The sequence below is a fragment of the Mytilus galloprovincialis genome, chromosome 6 (assembly GCF_965363235.1).
Source record: "Mytilus galloprovincialis chromosome 6, xbMytGall1.hap1.1, whole genome shotgun sequence".
Classification (NCBI taxonomy): domain Eukaryota; kingdom Metazoa; phylum Mollusca; class Bivalvia; order Mytilida; family Mytilidae; genus Mytilus; species Mytilus galloprovincialis.
The window spans coordinates 77,877,704-77,892,494 of NC_134843.1; the positions used below are offsets into that span (position 1 = coordinate 77,877,704).

The 14,791-nt window shown below is 31.6% G+C and overlaps 1 protein-coding gene across 1 annotated transcript in view; it reads left to right on the forward strand.

Annotated features, from left to right (window-relative positions):
- Positions 1-11,162, forward strand: part of LOC143080393 (ribosome quality control complex subunit TCF25-like) — a 32,053-nt gene extending 20,891 nt beyond the window's left edge. Inside the window, exons 9-16 of the mRNA XM_076256227.1 lie at positions 618-723; positions 1,253-1,360; positions 1,657-1,775; positions 3,497-3,655; positions 6,098-6,188; positions 6,691-6,770; positions 8,060-8,135; positions 8,821-11,162. Of these exons, the coding sequence (XP_076112342.1) occupies positions 618-723; positions 1,253-1,360; positions 1,657-1,775; positions 3,497-3,655; positions 6,098-6,188; positions 6,691-6,770; positions 8,060-8,135; positions 8,821-9,030 (949 nt within the window). The 3' untranslated portion in view covers positions 9,031-11,162. The remainder of the gene's footprint in view (positions 1-617; positions 724-1,252; positions 1,361-1,656; positions 1,776-3,496; positions 3,656-6,097; positions 6,189-6,690; positions 6,771-8,059; positions 8,136-8,820) is intronic.
- The last annotated feature ends 3,629 nt before the right edge of the window (positions 11,163-14,791 follow it).

Consider the following 14,791-nt stretch of genomic DNA (forward strand, 5'->3'; position numbering starts at 1 on the left):
AGATTTTAAATTAGTATATAAAAAGCTATATAAGTCAATGCTGGTCTCTAAGTGAAAAATATTGTTAATCCAATTCTTGAACCAATGTATGTATATATCAAAAACTTATCTTCTGTGCATGATTTTATAATTTATAACGCATCCATATCGAATAATCGTCAAAAAAATATTGCCATTCGTTAATTTTGATGTGAAAATATGGCAGCTAATTTAAAATTGTCCAGATGTGAAACTGAAGTTTACCAATTGTCACCTTAGTAAACAATCAACAAAGAAGCATTGATATAGAGGTTAGCATGTGTATAACGTGTACAATAAAATATAGTTCATTTTGATGAAAGAGTGATAATAATAAAAAGAAGTAAATTTCTTCTAAATTAGAACAAATTAATGAATTTTCTTGAGAAAAAGTATATGTACATAAGTTTTATAATAAGAACTAGCCATTTAGCTATTAAAAACACATGCTTCATTTTTAGCTCAACTGGCCCAAAAGTCAGAGAGAGGCCATCAATCTTGAGCAAAAAAAATCTTTATTTCAAATTCTATCAATACAATTACCTTCTATTGATATTTTACTAAAGCAAAACAAAACATATTAATTTATTTTCTTTCAGTTTAGACCCTGACAACGACCCTATGTGTGTTTTGTTAATGATTGATTTTTATGCCCTGCGATCTGAAGAATTTGCATTTCTTATCAGATTATTTAATGAATGGGAGGTAAGGAAACATAAATCTAGTTCTTCAAAAAAAAAAAAAATGAATTGCATATAAAAATAAGATGCTATGGTATGATTGCCAATGAGACAACTCTCCACAAGAGACCAAATGACAGAAGTTAACAGCTATAGGTTAAACTATGGCTTTTAACAATGATAAAACCCATTCTGTACACTATAAAAGGCCCCAAAATGACAAATGTAAAACAATTCAAAAGAGAAAACCAACAGCCTTATGCTTGAACTTAATAATAAAGAAAAACAACAAACTCTGAATTACTGGCTCCTGACTTGTGACAGGCTCATACAGAATGTTTTATATTGATACCAACTACAAAGTAAATATGAAAATAGATATCCTGTTTAATGTTGAGGCTCATAGAATGCTTGAAACCAGTTGATATATAACAGTTAATGAAATGTATATAATTTTATAGAAATAAAGATTACATATTAGATGGGAATTTGTATGCCAATTTATATTTGGTATTTCTATATGATTTTCTGGTACCATAGCTTTATTTTTACAGGGCCACAGAAATTTATCCCAGTTACCAAACTTTGCCTTTTCACTTCCATTAGCAATGTTTTGTCAGGCAGATAAAAACGGAGAAGACACAACAGCTGCAGATAATCTGGTACTTAAAACTCAACATTATCTACACTTTTAAACTGCAGCATTTTACTCCACCAATAACTTTAGACTATTTAAAGTAATCTCTATTCCGTAACCTAATTACAATTTTTTATTATTTTTTATTTGTTTTGTTTGCATAGTAGTGACTTTATGGTTAATTTATCAGTCAAACTATATTTAAACAATAAAATCGTAAACATAAGTTTAATTTTTTTTTTTATATTTGTTGTTTGTTTATGAGATAGTAGTGGCTACTGATTTCAGTTGTTATTACTGATTATTTCCCTTTATTTCCAGCTTCAGAAATCACTGATGATGTTCCCTGGTTTCCTGATGCCATTGTTAGATAATTGTAGTGTCAATCCTGACTCTGAAGTCTCTAGTCACAGTTTCTTTAGTCCAACAGCTCAGTATAGGTACAGTTTTAAATGAGTTTTTTTTCATTGAACATATACCTACGCAGGGTTTCCCCTGGGTCAATTATTTTTTTCTCCACCTCTGTCGCCAAAACAATATATTTTTCGCCACTTTATTATTTTTTTTGCCAAGTAACATAACTAATTTTTCGTTTAAAATTTACCTTTTTTTTCTACCCCCCCCCCCCCCCCCCCCCCCCCACACCTTAAATAAGATGATTTTGCCCCATTGTGTCTATGATTATTCTCTCAAACTTATTTTAGAGTCTACATTTTAATGAATAAACACTAAACATTTACTTTAAAACAACAGATTTTTTTTAAACTTAAAAGGGAAAAATATTCATTGTATTTTAAACAACTTTTCTAAATGAGGGGGCCAATTAGTCCAAATAATTATGACGTCTTGCTAGGAAGGCGTCACAGAAAAAAAATAAAATAGCCTTGCCAGACGTCATAATTATTTGGACTAGGGGCCACTATACTTTTAATAATAAAGAATATATAAGTCCTGGAATATAACAAAATTAGTGGATATGTTTTGATTATATAATACCAGTATAGTTTGTAGGGAAAGTTTCTTTAAAAGAAATATACTGATGTGCCCTTTTGTACTAAGAAGTGGTTTTTACAACAAAACAAAAGCTTTTATCACATGAAATTGATCCCTTATTTCATGTGTAGTCATTACATTGAAGGGTTACTCTTATTCAAGGGGTTGTTCCCAACCTTTTGGATAGATTTCTTCATAACGACAGTTTTCTTTTCTTGACCATCGTAAATGAAAAAGTTGAGATGTAAAACTATGTTTGAAACATGTGTGTCACTCAAACGACTTTAAAGTAGTCTCCCTAATCAATTACCAATATTAAAGTCAAAGGATAATTAAAGTTTTAAATCAGAGATTTTTCTTGCTTTTGAAGATTTTTCGTCACAACAACTGCTTTCTTTTCTAAACTATCTTTAAAAGGAGAGGAGACGTCAAAAGTTTGCTTCAAGCACGTGCGCAAAGTGGTAAATAAATTATGTATGTGACATTTAGCGGAAGCCATTTAACCATATCATTTTGTCAAACAATTCAACACCTTTATTAATTAGTCCTTTGTTGTCGATAGCTATAAAATACAATCAGCTAATTATTGATTTTCTGTCCAAAAGTCCGAGAAACTCAAAAAACAAAGTAAATAAACAAGATGGAGAAAAACAAATTCTTTCGCCAAATTCTTTCGCAAATGACGAATTTTTATCGCCACAATTATTATTTTTTCGCAAATTGCGAAAATGGCGACCGCCAACGGAAACCCTGTACCTACGACAGGTCAAAAGGAGAACTTTACCCCCTATAGTTTTAGAACAACACCCAAGTTCTGATATATATATTGAAACACAATATATGTAATGGCAATAGCTAATTGTAAATTGTTATCAAGTAATTATTTAAACGTCATAAAAATACAAACAGCGCAATGAAAATTGAATTGTAGTCTTAAAGATTGGATTATGTATTTGATATTAAGTATATTTTTTCAGTTACTAGAAATCATTTCTTACCAGTAATTTAAAAGAATCCATATGGCATTTTTGTTACTTTGGTTGAAAAAAAAATGAGTTAGTAACCAAAAAAATACCCCTTGAAAACACCATTACAAAGGTCTTTGTGATTGATGCTGAATAGATTTATCATAATGTCACATATACTCAAATATTTTTCTTTTCAACAGCCAATCGGATGCTCTGAAACAATTAATATCTTTATATGTTGGACGCTGCCATTCATGCTGGAAACCACCAGAAGTTTTACAGTGGTTAGAAAGAAATGTCAAGGTTGTATTACAGAGAGTAAATGATAAGGATCCTCTTGTGGAGGAATACAATAAAAAGTAAGTATTTGTACTATTTTCTAAGTAATGTATATATATTGATGTAGGACGATGTGGTATGAGTGCGAATGAGACAACTCTCCATCCAAGTAACAATTTATAAAAGTAAACCATTATAGGTCAAAGTATGGCCTTTAACACAGAGCCTTGGCTCACACCAAACAGCAAGCTATAAAGGGCCCCAAAAATTACAAGTATATATGTAGGACTCTAAAGTGCGATGGTACTCTAAAGTGCGATGGTCACGCTAAAGTGTGATGGTCTATGCTAAAGTACGATGGTGTATCACGCTAAAGTGCGATGGCTGTTTGTTCGCTAAAGTACGATGGTTTATCACACTAAAGTGCGATGGACTAAAAGGGTAATGTTAAAGGGCTTAAAGTATTAAAGAACACAGATTTAAAAAATAGTCTTCTTGCGAAAGCTAGTACAAGGTTTTATGACATATTTCATAGGCTTTATAATTACCGGTAGTCTCAAGTGATCATTGTTTTAAATTAAGAAGAACGACCACGTAATAATTGCTAAATTGGTAATTTAGGTGTGACAAAAATCTATATATCCTGTATATGTTTTTTTTAATTCAGGCCGGTATCACATATTTGGATAATTGGTGTAGCTTGCCGTTCACACAGTCTATCACTAATGTGAACATCTCCTCTCAAAGTCGTCATTGTAATGCCTCGTTCACACATACATTTAATTCGAATTGAATTCGAATGGAATGCGAATCGAAATTCGCTAATTGCGTTCACACACTCTCCTTTTTTAATTCGAATTGATTCAGAAATACGCTTTTGTTAATACAAACTAAAAGGTAACACCGTTTGGACAGTAAAGCGAATTTGACGCACATTGTAATTCGATTAGAATGACATTAGGACGTAAAACGTTTTGAATGCGAATTAAACTAATTCGAATTAGTTAATGCGAATCGAATTCGAATTACCTGTGAACTCAGCATAAATTACAAATACAAATTCGTTGTAATTTTTCAGCAGACAATTTATGATTTACGCATGGAAACATGACGTACCTGTTACCAACTTTACTTTTCATTAAAATCAATATTTGAAAGGGGACGGCAAAGTAAACTGCAACATAAAAAATTATTTCAATGTATCCGTTAGCTTCAAATAGAAACAGGAGAAAGGATATTTATGCGTATACTTTCGTATCTGTATAGTAAGATGGTCAACTGCAGGACAAAAGTCCTTCTTCTAGCACTGAAAAAAACCCACATTTGCTTCAGCCAACAAAACACAGTTATCATGTTTAAAATCAGTAAGTCATGGACATTTGCTTTAAAGTTGTTAATCAAATATTCTACATTAATCTTTCGGCATGTTCATTTTTTGTTTGTATAAAAGACTGTTCACGTCATAATCCATAGTACGTTTATTACGTCTATACTTTCCCGGACCATCGCACTTTAGCGTGTGTAGGCATCGTACTTTAGCATAGACCATCGCACTTTAGCGTGACCATCGTACTTTAGCGTCCCCATAGCACTTTAGAGTCCTACATATATATATCCCTTCTACAACGATATTTGTTTTACATGCACACGTATAAAAATTGCAGTTTTTATCCAACGCAATCATAGGTTTGAACGTAGTTTTCAATTTAGACTTGTATATATATGTACATATATGTGGCATAACATCGTGGCCACAAGTTAAATTCTTTTTCTGTTTAGTATTAAATTTATATTAAGATCCATTTTGTTACATCTTGTGATCAATTTTATTTGGCAATCGCCAATGGCAGTCAGCAGGGTTAAAGAACATCAGTTGTTCGACCTGTTAGTCAAATGCGTTTTGTTTAAATATACTTTTTCACTTTTTTGGTCTTTTGGAAAATGTTGTTTGTGCTATTTTTAGACCCTTCTACAACGAAATATTTTTTACATGCACACGTATAAAAATTGCGGTTTTTATCCAACGCAATCATAGGTTTGAACGTAGTTTTCAATTTAGACTCGTTTATATATATATATATATATATATTTATATATATATATATTCAATGTACGTAAATAGTTCTTTTGATGAACTTTTTTATTTTCCAAGTCTAAAGAAATGCCTGTTTTATAATGTATTTAAACATGCTTTTAAAAGTTGTAAAAATGAGTTTTGTCACTCTTTAAGTGCTTGACATTGAACGGTCAGACTTTTAAGATTTTTAAAAGTCAAAGTGGCCAAAAAAAAATTTTTCTCATAAACTAATCTCAATTTTTGAACAATAACTTAGCTTGTCCTTGTCGAAATAAACTTACTGAAAAAGATGTGCTTTAACCTTTTACCATTTGGTTGTTTCTTCCTTTTTGGATTGTAATAGCTACTCTCTGATTTATTTGTGTACACAAACAACAGGTTTAAAGGTTAATAACAAATTGAAGTAATAATGCATGTTAAACAAATCATTTCTATTTTGTTACAGAAGGAAAACACGGTATCAAGGGACACCCAGAAATATTTTACGTCATATATTACTTTCCGAAATCAAAGATGCTACAGCTGCTCTTCCACAGGTATAACTTTAATTTCCATCTAATTATACCTGCTCCAGGAGGGGATACTAGTTTACCTATTTCCATTCTTGGTAGTGTCTATTCCATGTAACAGTTGCTAAAATAAGAATTTCCTGATTTTTTTATCAGGTAATTTTGCGATCAATCTTCATGTGAGCATGCATGCCTCCATTGGTCTTACACATAATGGCAATGTATGAATTTTTTGTCACATATTTCTCATGAACTATGATTCAGAGTGCCACAAAAGTTAAGCAGGACTCTCTGAAATATGGTATCAAGTTTCATATGAAATGCATGCTTTATTATTTAATGGGATTTCACATCCAATACTTGTCAACTTCTAGCTACTGAATACTTATAACTTGTATTATGTGAAGCCATCTGGCCATGTATGTAATTTTTTTCATTTTTTTTTCTGAAGGAACTTTGATTCAGAGCTTCCTGATAGTTGATGTCAAGCTTAATTTGCTGATTAAATTATATGTGAATTATATTACAGGATTTGGCTAATACAACTGTAGTCAGCTATGACCCCTTACCTCCAACCGATTCTATAGCAGCCTATCAGTCACCACAAAGGTAAGTGAAACTGTGAATATTTGTAAAATTAGTTAGCAGCACCTTTACAAAAATCAGTCAATATTTTCACAATTTTGTGTTCACATTGATTGAAGAGGCAATGAGGCATGTACACCTCATTTAATTAACACTTTCAGTACTGAATTATTCTTTTGTTGCGCTTCTGTATAACATGACTCTTTTTAGCACAAGCAAAAAGTAAAATCACAAAAATACTGAACTTAGAGGAAAATCAATTCGGAAAGTCCATAATCACATGGCAAAATCAAATAACAAAACGCATCCAGTTTTTTTTTTGTCATGAATTAATTTGACATTTTTCGAAAAAAAATTGTTTCGTAACGTCAAACACTATTTTGTGTCAATTTTTTGTTAAAATGTTTTTTTAAGTTCGAGTTGTATATTAATGGTTCTGAGTTGTAGAGTCATTTCAGCGATTATAAAGAGAAGTAATCATAACATTTGAGTTCTTGGATGGACTTTTTTTTTCGAGGACTGCATGTGTACAGAATTAAAGACAGCAAAGGGAAGAGTTTCTTGTAATTCATATTCACGTAAATATTGTGAAATCATTTTTAGCTCACCTGGTCCAAAGGGCCAATTGAGCTTTTCTCATCACTTGGCGTCTGTCGTCCGTCGTCGTCATCGTCGTTAACTTTTTACATTTTCTAGAGAACCACTGAATAGAATGAAACCAAACATGGGATGAATGTTCCTTATGAGGTGCTGACCAAGTGTTGTTACTTTGTAGCAGATCCATCATCCAAGATGTCCGCCAGCGGGGGACTTAGTTTAACATAGGACCATATGGAAAATACATACAAATGACTTCTTTTAGAGAACCACTGAATGGACTGAAACCAAACATAGCATGAATGTTCCTTATGAGGTGCTGACCAAGTTTTGTTACTTTGTAGCCGATCCATCATCCAAGATGGCCTCCAACGGGGAACTTAGTTTAACATAGGATCCTATGGAAAATACATACAAATTTCTTCTTTTAGAGAACCACTGAATTGAATGAAACCAAACATGTTTGTTCCTTTCCCTTTGAGGTGCTGGCCAAGTGTTGTTACTTTGTAGCCAAATTTTTTTTTATATATAATTTCAAAAACCCAAGAAAAGTCAGGTGAGCGATACAGGCCCTTGAGAGCCTCTATTTTAATGTTGTGAAAAAAAACAAATGAATCCCATATTTATGTGATTATACATTGATTATATGTACTCTAAGTTTTTAAGATGACGTTGTGATGTTTGTTCATTTTATAATGAACTGTTTTATTTTTCAGGACAAGAAGAATAAATCAAGAAAGTAGCACATTAACAAACTTTTTTAGATCACTGATGCCTAACTTTAACCTTGATGTGAGTATATTTTTGGCTTTACACTTTGCTTGTTAAATGTATAGCAAAATAAGTTTATTTTGGATGTAACATGTCTTCTGATTGGCTGACACTGTTTAGTCTATCAGCTCATAATTTTGTCATGTGACCATGATGTCATCAATGTTTATTACTCTGGCTTTATATGGAATTTAGAATTCAATTATAAGAAATGACTATAACATTTTTTTATCTATTCGAAATAACATCAAAAATGGGGTTCGCACTTTAAAATAACCTGCTATGCATGTTATTCAGTGTGCACCACATTTTTGATGTTATTTCTCCATAGAAAGAAAAAGTATTACAGTCATTCCTTCAATGGAAAATTTATTATTGAAAAGTGTCTTTCCATAAACTATGATAAATTTTACTGTCTTAAAGAAGTAAGGTACTCTAAGAGGTCATATGGCTAAATTGCAGAAGTCTATGATGTATATATATAAGACGTGCATTAAAAAGAACATACAAAAAAAATTGGTTTAGGGAAAGCATCCTCTTATTATGATTTACTATCTCAAAGAAGATTTCATATTTAAGTTTATTGCAGTCTGAGATTCCATTAAACAATCAGCAGGTTCTTATACTCCAATTGTTTTATAACTGTAACTGATAAAAACTCACCTGTATTTAATCATTAAGCAAACATATGTTTAATATTTTGTAGGAGCCTGCAGCACCAGTTCAACCAGCCCAGGGGGCAGAGGGTGGGGCACAAAATCTGCGACAAGGAATGGTGGTATTAATGGGTGCAATGAGAGACTTACTAAATAACATCAGACCTGTAGAACACCCATTTGAAAATCCTCAGAATGAAGGGGATAATCAAAATAATGACGAGGAAGGGGATGATGCTCAGGATGAAGAATGGGACTGAAAAATACCTATTGCTTCCTATGTGTGATTATTTAATAACAGAGGAACTACTGCAATGAATACTATTTTGAAATTAAATAATTAATGCTTTTGTATAAGAAAGATGTAATATCTCAAATTTTAACACTGATGTATGTTCTGTAATGAATGTAGGACATATACACAAGATGCATGATTGTTCTGGGTCATGTAAAAAAAGTTTGCATTGTGTAAGCTACTAAACTATTGAACCTTAATATGGAATGTACCAAGTATATTTCAGTCATATTTTAGATATTACCACAAGAACTGAAAAGTGTGTTTTGTAATTAAATTTTTAAAATAGAAGAAACCATGGTTATATAAAAAATAAATTGTTTTTGATCTCGGATGTTTTAGTTGGTTTATAAAAAATAATAGAAAAAGAGGGAATTGCAGCAAGTTAAGTTTTCTCATATATTTCATGTATTAACTCATTTGATCATGAAAATATTCAATTTGATAGGTTTGACATTAACGATTCAAGAGTTTTTGCACTTAATTATATTTTAAATACCAGTAAAGATTTTTTTCATAGAGGTTTCTGACTGAAGAACTTCTGGTTAACAACAATTATATAGAATATATTCAGTACACAATTCCAATGTCCATGCTAAAAAAAATTAATGTAGATCAAGATCAATATTGGGAAATTCAACACTTATTGTTCAAGATTATAGCCCTTTTTTATCTTAAAAAAACAATGACTTTTTGGGGCGGTTTTCAATTTGATAGGACGCTTAAAGTACAGACTAATTCTTACAATTTTTACAAGATTTATAGATTTTAATTTGATTTTAGCAGACTATTCAATAGTCGTGTCCCCTTATTTTCTGAAACTTGACATTTTAATGTTTATTAATCAAAGATTTGACTTATATGCTGTTTAAGAGTAATGCTCAGTCTTATCTATAGATATATTTGGGACTTTTAAGTTTCTTGACGATTCTTCCTGTATTTCTTAACAATATATGCTGAAATTTTATCATTTTTAAAATTCAATATGGGTACATTCAGTTTTTGTTGATTTGACAAATTGCAGAGGAAATCATGTTTCGTAACAGTTTAAATGTCACTTTTTTTGCTATTTTTTATTAATATTTTATTTTGACTGTGTCTCCTTCAATTTGTACCTGTCTTTGCCACACATTTATAATAAGTTCTACTTGAAAAAGGCTAAATAGATATCAACCAACTTTGTACTGATTGTTCTACAGACCAGGAGATCTACAACTGCTATTTTATTTCGGTAATTTTTAGGCTTGTCCAGACAGCAAGATATATAGATATTCTTTTGAAAATGCACACTTCTTGTTAGTAGACTTTTTGGGGGGAATGCTTTTTTTTTATTCTTAACTAGTTGTCTATGTTTAATGCATGAGGAGATTATAATATTCCACAAATTAATAGTTCAATCTTTTGATGAAGATTAATCCAGAAAAGTGTTTTTACAAATCTAATAATTTATTGATTGATATTCAAGAGAAAAACTATTTTTTATTTTCATATTGCCTTTGTGTAATCTATAATTGGCATATTTCTTTTCTATTTGCTCTGAATTTATCAACATGTACAAAAAATAATTTCACTTTCGTCTTCGCCATCAGAAAATCGAACAAAAATCTGTTAATAATTATAATTTTAAATGCTTAATTAATCATAACATTGAAACCTTAAAAGAGGAAGATCTGAAACAAACTTTTGACATGCAGAAGTTTTGTGATGATAGCATTTACATTAGAAATAAACTTATATCCCGACTAATAAAGTTTGGCAACAATTCTTTTTGATTTTATAATTTATTTTTCAAACATATATTATTCTTCATAACAAGACAGTAAAATAATTTTCAGATTAAAACAAAAAGAAATAACCATATGAAGAAGATGCAATTTTCATTGAACCAAAATTTATTTAAAAAATTTAAAATTTTTGGTTTATTTTTTTTAATGAAGATATATGTTTCAAAACTTTACTTACTGAGTATTCATACTAAGCATTTTACTGTTATACTATAATTCGTACTTGTTGCAGGAACTTTTTATTTATATTTAATTAATGTAGCTTAGATACTAAAAGTATTTATTTACATTAAATAAAGGTTACAAAACAAGAGTTGGATGTTTTATTTACTATTATAAAAATGATGCATGGAAATACATAAACCATTGGATAATTGAAATTAATGAGGATTAGTAAAACACATGATGCTGCTGCTTAAAATCACCTTCAGCACTATTGCCTATATTATGGCAGTTAGTTTGCAAGAGTACCTGGATAAAACAACCAACCTTTGGCAGTAAAACCGACCATCCTAGTCAATTAAGATTGGTGGTGATAGAACATGCAACTTGCAGGAGTCGAACACACAACCTCAGTATTTATTCTGTAGATGACCTAATTGGACCATATATATGAACCTCTGTGAAAGGAAATAAAATGTTGTATGTGCATTATCAATAATTCAAAACATTACCTTAAATGTCATGTAAGAATTAAATGATGTTAGTTATGCACCAATGAGACAGCAATCCAATTAAACATATACATCTTGTGGTAAAAATATGGTTTTCAAAAATAGCTATAAATGCTTTGAATTGCATAGAGTAATATCTTCACACACAATATCAAGTGTGGATCCACTTTTTTTTTAGAAAGAGGAAAGGGTGTCATTGTGGTTAGATTATTTTGCCCTAACCCCTTGTCCGGGTTTTGTTTTACTTTTGGTCCTTTTTGGCAATATCAACTCTGTTTTTTCTTCGTTTGTACATGTATAGAAAAATAAAGCATTGTATCAGAGTTGATAAATCCCCATAACAAGGTAAGATAAGTTCTTACTTTATTTATGCCCCCACTGTAGCCGTGGGGGGAATTAAGTTTTACCCTTGTCCATCTGTACATACGTCCCAAAATTGGTTTCTGTTCTCGAACTTGAGTTTGCCTCAACCAAATGTTATGAAACTTATACACAATGCTTATTACCACAAAACACAGATCAATTTGGAATTTTTGTGGGGTCACTATAACTGTTCTACAGTTATGCCCTTTATAAATGGAAAAATTGCAAAAGTTTTTAGTTTTCTGTTCTCTTACCTAAGTTTGTCTCAACCAAATGTTGTGAAACATATGCACAATGCTTATTACCACTGACTAAACACAGATTAAATTAGAATTTTGGTGGTGTTCCTCTAACCATTCACAAGTTATGCCCCTTAATAAATGGAAAACATGTTTCTGTTCTCTCACTTTAGTTGCCTCAACCAAATGTTATGAAACTTATACACAATGCTTTTTACCACAAATTTTAGATCAAGTTGAATTTGGTGACATCACTTTCTCCATTTTAATGTTATGCCCCTTAATAAATGGAAACCAATGCCAAATTTAGTTTCTGTTTTGTAACTTAAGTTTATCCCAACCAAACATTATGAGACCTATACCACGGCCGACACTCGGCTAACCGAGAGTTTGGTCGGTTCATCTATATTGAGTATGCGGCTATCTCGGCGGTTGGTCTGTTAATCGGGTTGGTTATACGTCTGTTAAGAGTAAAACTCACAATTTAATGTTAAACTCTGTTAAATATACAGATTTTTGCTATATTATGAGAACCACATCAAAAAAAGAAAAGTGTCGGACAAAATGATATCTATCATAGAACATTTTCCAACAGTAAAAAAAGTGCATAGCCTGCACAGTTTTAAGTAAAACGAATAGGCGTCTCGCAAGTATGTAGTTTTTATGCTTGTACGCATAGCAATAATTTGAATAAAAGGCTAAAAAACATTTTTATATATGATTTAAAGGACATAAATTGTAATTTGGTTCTAAAAAAATAATTGTCATTGATAAATATTTCATAATTGTTATATAAGTTGAGTAATACCACATTTTAATGAATATTAGGGGAATACAGTCTGTTAATGGGTTGGACAATTTAAATCGTGTCAGTTAAGAGTTATTTAGCCACGACAATAGTCTTACTACCTTTAGTTTATACTCAGAGAGTTTATATTTTCACATTGAAAAAAATGAGATGTACTTGTGACGAAAAAATTACAATACGGTGCAACAGTATCCTTATAGAAAGAGAACTTTTATTTTAATTTTATTTCTTTGCATTTCATTAAGGGGTTTGTCACTTCAATATAGCGTTATATGGACTGATTGGCCGCTCGAATTCGCACGAATTTATTATTTACGCCAAGTTCTCAATCAGCCTTATTTTTTTTTGTCTGTTCAAAGTCTGTAACATCTATGAATCTGTCATGTGTTGCAATGCAGCTGGTTAAATTCCATGCGTTTTCTTTGAAATACTAAGGCTTTTCTACCTCAGGAATAGATTACCTTATGCCGGCGTCACACATTGGCGTATAGACCGGCGTGCACCAAACGTACAGAGAAAATTGACAATATACGTTAGTTGCATGCCATAGGAACGCGTAATAGACGTTACGCACGTTATTGCGTCAATACTGTGTATTTAACAAGTCCACACTAATAAACAGCTTTTCTATAAAATCATAACAGTTAAGATATATAAAACTTATATCCATAGACTAGACAGGTAAATACTATTTCGAAAAAAAGTGCAAATTGTTTTATCATACTTTACCATAGTCTACAACAGTGGCGGATCCAGGGGGGGGGGGGGTTCCGGGGGTGCGCACCCCCCCCTTTATTTTTGCCGATCAATGCATTTGTATCGGGACATATGTTTTGCACCCCCCCTTTGCCCTGGGTGCCCTGGGTTAGCACCCCCCCTTTCGAAAATTCCTGCATCCGCCCCTGTACAATAAGGACAACATATTGACAAAACGTCAAAAATATGCGTATCAGACGTAACAGACTATACGCATAATAACTTTAGCAGGGGTGTTTGTGTTCTTCAAAACAGTGTTATATCAACGAAAATTCAAATGAATGATATGCTTCGTATATAACGTATTACAATATTACTGAATATGCGTTCCTGTAACGATCAACGCTATTTTTTGGTAAAAACAAATAGTGGTCATTATGGTCAGATTTTGGAAAATGTTAAGTTATCAAAATTTATTGGTTTTAAAATATAAGATTATATGATATTTCGTTTGTGAAAATTATGCTAACAAATGTACATACACAGACCATATCAGAATCGAATTTTTGCAGCACTCACACTTCATATAAAAATGTAACGGCTTCAATGTCTTGCAAGATGTCCAATGTCGGATTTTGCCGCTTTTTACAAATAAATTGGCATTTGCGACGCTATTCATTGAAAAATTAGATTAGTTGCATGCTACATAGTGCTTTTCCGTAATTCTGCTTTAACTTTGCAAAACAGCTACATAGTTGCTAATAATTTGCGTAGTCAAAACGACTTCGTTTTCAAAGAAATGAAATGTCTTGCAAGTTTGTCCACTGGACGATTTTCATACGTTTTCAACGTTAATTGTCTATTCGGGGAACGCTATTTATGGTGGATCGCCGTCTGTATATATCCTGAGACAGAATGTTCTTGATGGTCAGATACTATCAATAGGACCACAAAGTATTAAAAAAAAAATCCGATGACTGGGGTTGTTCGTTTAGATGAGGTTCTTAAGTTGTGAAAAAGTTAGTATCACGAGAGGATAAAAAAATCCTCTTTTTCAAATTTTCAAATTTGGGAAGCGTATAAAACTTCGATTTTTTAAAAATTTCTCTGCAATAAGATTTATATGTATAGAACTTGAAAGTAAAAATGAAATTGGGCCTAA